Source organism: Montipora capricornis, chromosome 7, assembly GCF_036669925.1.
Source record: "Montipora capricornis isolate CH-2021 chromosome 7, ASM3666992v2, whole genome shotgun sequence".
In the NCBI taxonomy this organism is placed as follows: Eukaryota; Metazoa; Cnidaria; class Anthozoa; order Scleractinia; family Acroporidae; genus Montipora; species Montipora capricornis.
In genome coordinates, this window is record NC_090889.1 from 6,943,307 (window position 1) to 6,947,289 (window position 3,983).

Here is a 3,983-nt window from a genome sequence, read left to right on the forward strand (position 1 = left end):
ATGAAAACTTGAGAAAATTACGGCTTTTGTGATTTCAAATGTTTCACAAAATCTTGAACCATGATAAACAAGAACTATTTTCAAACAAGTATTTAACATTTCAAGTATGAATTCGAGCACATTTAAAACCTTTTCAAGTCCTTAAAAATGCCAATCAAAAATAGGAAGTTTCTAAGGGCCTGCAGGAACACTGAAAATCATGTATGGAACAATGAAACTTCAAGTGAATCTAAGAAAAATACTCTTGTAAGGTGGGAGGCTCAACATCAAAGAAAATAGAAGTCTGGTTACCATAGAGACATGTGAGAGCATTTCGAAATATAGCACACACTATGTAGTATTTTCCAACTGAGTTGAGTTGGAGCTTAAGATTTTTCTTGAAGTCCAAAAACTTAAAGTATTCAATAATGTCCCGGAACAACCATTCCACAGACTCCCGCACAGTACTCATGGCTGTATTAAATGCCTCCTGTTGTACTGTCAATCTGACATGCCTGTATGGGCATTGCAGGTGGACACGATGAGGGTACGCAGGATCTCCATTGACACACATTGGGCAACCAGTGGTGTCAAATCCTCTCTGCTGTAATTGGGTGAGGAGTCCAGAATCTGCTAACATTCCCGCATCATGTCTTCTTCCCTCTGAAAGGGGAAACGAAAAATATATAAAAACACTTTTTCTTTGATTTACTCCATTCGGCCAGACCAATTTAATGTACTGTTTTCCAAACATTCAGGCCAAAAGCTCAAGATATGAGGGGGAAAAATATAAAAATAAAAAGATAAAAACATGCCATTCAATACAAGGGTTGGTAGAATGATAAACCTACAAACATGATCGAAGTCATTTGAACTTTTTACAACATCTTTTTAGTTGTGTAACGAGCATTTTCAGGCTCTAATTATGTTTTGTCAGTTTTCAGTTTGTGACAAGATTGTGATTTTATTTTGTTTTCGTTTGTTTGGCGGGTTTGTAAAACAGGAAATTTAACTGGTCTTGCCTTAACAGAAAAAAAAAACTATTTTATTGTTTTTAGTTAGAAGAGGTAACCAACAAAACCCTTTTTTAAGGAAGCCAACTTACCCACTGGTCCAAACAGGTTTGCTATGATCCCTGAAGGAAGAGCTACACTCTGGAATTTGAGCGCATGCACTCTTTTGTGGCCGTTGTATACCACTCGCTGGTTTATTCCAGGCCTGCAGATTGGCCTGACAGTTCCATCGATGAACCCAAAACAGTTCTCTAGAGGAGATCCTTTAATATTTATAACATTCGCATACTCTTCCAGCATAACTGGATCGAGCAGCATATCGTTCCATTCAGTAATTCTGTGACCTTGAGTGTCATAAATGTAATCTATCACTGTGTTTGTGATCATAGATAGTACTGGCACTGGCTTCGCAAAGTGGTAGATCATATCACTATACCTGCATGGATACGCTAGGCGTTTCAAAGCAATACAGAGACCCTCTATTCCACTGCAAACGCTTCTCTGACTGCAAACAAACGTTTTGGGGATCTGTAGGCCTCCAGCAAGGTCTTCAAGATCATTTTTTTCCACCCTAAATTCGGCTTTACATTCAGCTTCGGCGATACAATCCAGGTCGAAATTCGCATAGTCTTTGTAGGAGAAGTTTGGATTTTTGGATTTATTGCAGTCCCACAAAAGGAAGAACTCTTCATCATCAATCACCTCTTCGTCGTATGCCAGCAGGAGCTCATTCCTTACAGCTTCAAATGACGCCATTCGCGTATTATATATTTTATCCAAATTGTTGGTATTCCCGTCACGTCGATCTGCTTAAAGTGAAAAACAAGCATAGCACGATGGCGCGGATTTGAGGTCCCCATCGTCAAATCTCGTCCTGGTGCTTAAGGTTTCTAATATTTGCAGATGAAATACTATGTGGAAAACTTCGACTTAGTGGTAAGACCATGGAGTTCAGGTATTTTGCTTTCATTTTTCTAGGCGTAGTTTGACCTTTGTTAGTGTAATGCAAGTGTCAACGTTCAGCTCGGGGGGTGGGAGGGGTGGATGGGCTACCACAGGATTTTAATTGTGAGATCTGTCCTCAGGGTAGGGATTTTGATTGCACTTAGGACATTTGACCACCTTCACTTGCCGCCAGATGGGGATGTTGACCAATATTACTTTCTCCAGGGGGTGGAGAATTTGAAATTTTTTTAGAGAAAACCTCAAAATTCCCACACCCATGACCGACCCCCTCCCTTCCCCCACCCTCACGGTTAACATTGATAGGTGCATAATGGTATGAAAATTGTCTCAATGTGATATTCAAAAATGCTCTGTTGGTCTTTTGCAGTACTTGTCCAGTAACACCATCAACATTTATAACTATAATCCATTTGTTGACTGGAAAATCAATCAACCTTTTTTACAATAGGCCATTTTCATTATGACGTCACGCGCGCAATGGCTTGTGGTAATTGTAGTAAAGTGGACGTGAATTATGCGCTAAAATTAAGATTATCAACAACACAAATGGCTTCTTCTCAAGCGTGTAACAAGAAAAAAAGAATATATTTAACTGAGAATGATGTCCCTGGGGCGTCCTTTAAAGACAGAGCCAGAACTTTTTCACAACGATCAATGAAGGCGATGGTTGAAGTGCTGAGGTGCTTCAGCAAGCGGAAACTGAAGCCATTTGCTGCAGAGGTAAGTGCTAAATTATAAACATTATAAAAAAACTTAATTCGCTCAATGGCGAAAGATATCGCACCTAAATACTGTCTTTTGTTTTGTTTTAATTTTTTTGTTTTTTACAACCAGAGTACAGAGTTATCAGAGCTCTAGATTTGACAAAATCGTAGATCCTGATGGCGGAATTCATCTTCGGAGAATACCTCTCGAACGGAGGATTGGGTCGGGCAAGATGTTGGTGTAGACGTGTTTGTGTTAGCTCCGTTCTTGGATATGGCACATGAAATTGAAAGGTAAAAACTTTGGAATCTCACCGGACCTTCCAAAAGAAATTCTAGAGCGTAGAAAGAAGATGCATCGTTTTAAAAAGGCAAAAGAAGAGGGTAAGACCGTCTACTTTAGTAGGGCGGAGCCTGATAAGTTGTTTATTGACGGTGTTCAAATATAAAAACGTAAAATCTAAAACTTCAGGTCATGTATAAAACTATTTCTTTACCAAATTTGCATTATTTTTTTCCAAGAACTGGGTTTTTTTTTGTTTCCATTGTTACTAGGTGTTATGAGGATTGCAAGACCCTTTGTGTTAGTAGCTCTATATTTAACAGCTTTCGCTGGCTACTTTTTTAACTATGTAATTGTGTGTCGTAGTTTTGCTTTGTGCCTTTTGTTTTCTTTTTCGCATTTTAGCGGGCTAACTTTATATTGTTCTTGTGTGAGGGACATCCAGTGCACCCATGGCTTGAGCTTCACGTATGCAGATGCCTCTTGACGTATTTATTGTTCCGTTCTCTTCACTGAAATGAAACTTTGAAATCTTCACAAAACGGAATTTAAATTTTAGAATTCTATCTCTAAATGTTCGGGGGATTCGCTCTTTTGACAAAAGAAAGGCACTTTTTTACTGGTTAACAAAAGAGAGATCCGATATTATCTTTTTACAAGAAACTTACAGTACTCCAGATGTCGAAAAGTTTTGGAAGTCGCAGTGGAGGGGCGACATTTTCTTTAGTCATGGTTCCGAGCACAGTAGGGGGGTTATGATTTTGGTTAAGGAGAAATTCGATTGTGATATTGAAGAACGCCAAGAAGATGAACAAGGAAGATTTATTATTTTGAAAGGTGTCATTCAGGGATATAGTTTTGTTTTTGTCAATATTTATTCCCCAAATAAGACCAAAGATCAATGCATCTTCTTCGAGGAAATTCAAAAACAGCTCGATAAATTAGAATTAGAGGATAATTGTGAAGTTATTATTGGAGGCGATTTCAATGTTATTTTCGATGCTGAGTTGGATGGAGCTGGAGGCAAACCTCAAGTAA

General features: G+C 38.6%; 1 protein-coding gene across 1 annotated transcript; it reads right to left on the reverse strand.

Moving 5' to 3' along the window:
- Positions 1 to 229: 229 nt before the first annotated feature.
- On the reverse strand, positions 230 to 1,748 carry LOC138057484 (uncharacterized). The gene is made up of 2 exons (XM_068903498.1): positions 1,085 to 1,748; positions 230 to 642 (listed from the first exon to the last, which is right to left on the reverse strand). The coding sequence occupies exons 1-2, from the start codon at positions 1,746 to 1,748 to the stop codon at positions 230 to 232; spliced, it is 1,077 nt and encodes a 358-aa protein (XP_068759599.1).
- Between the last annotated feature and the right edge of the window lie 2,235 nt (positions 1,749 to 3,983).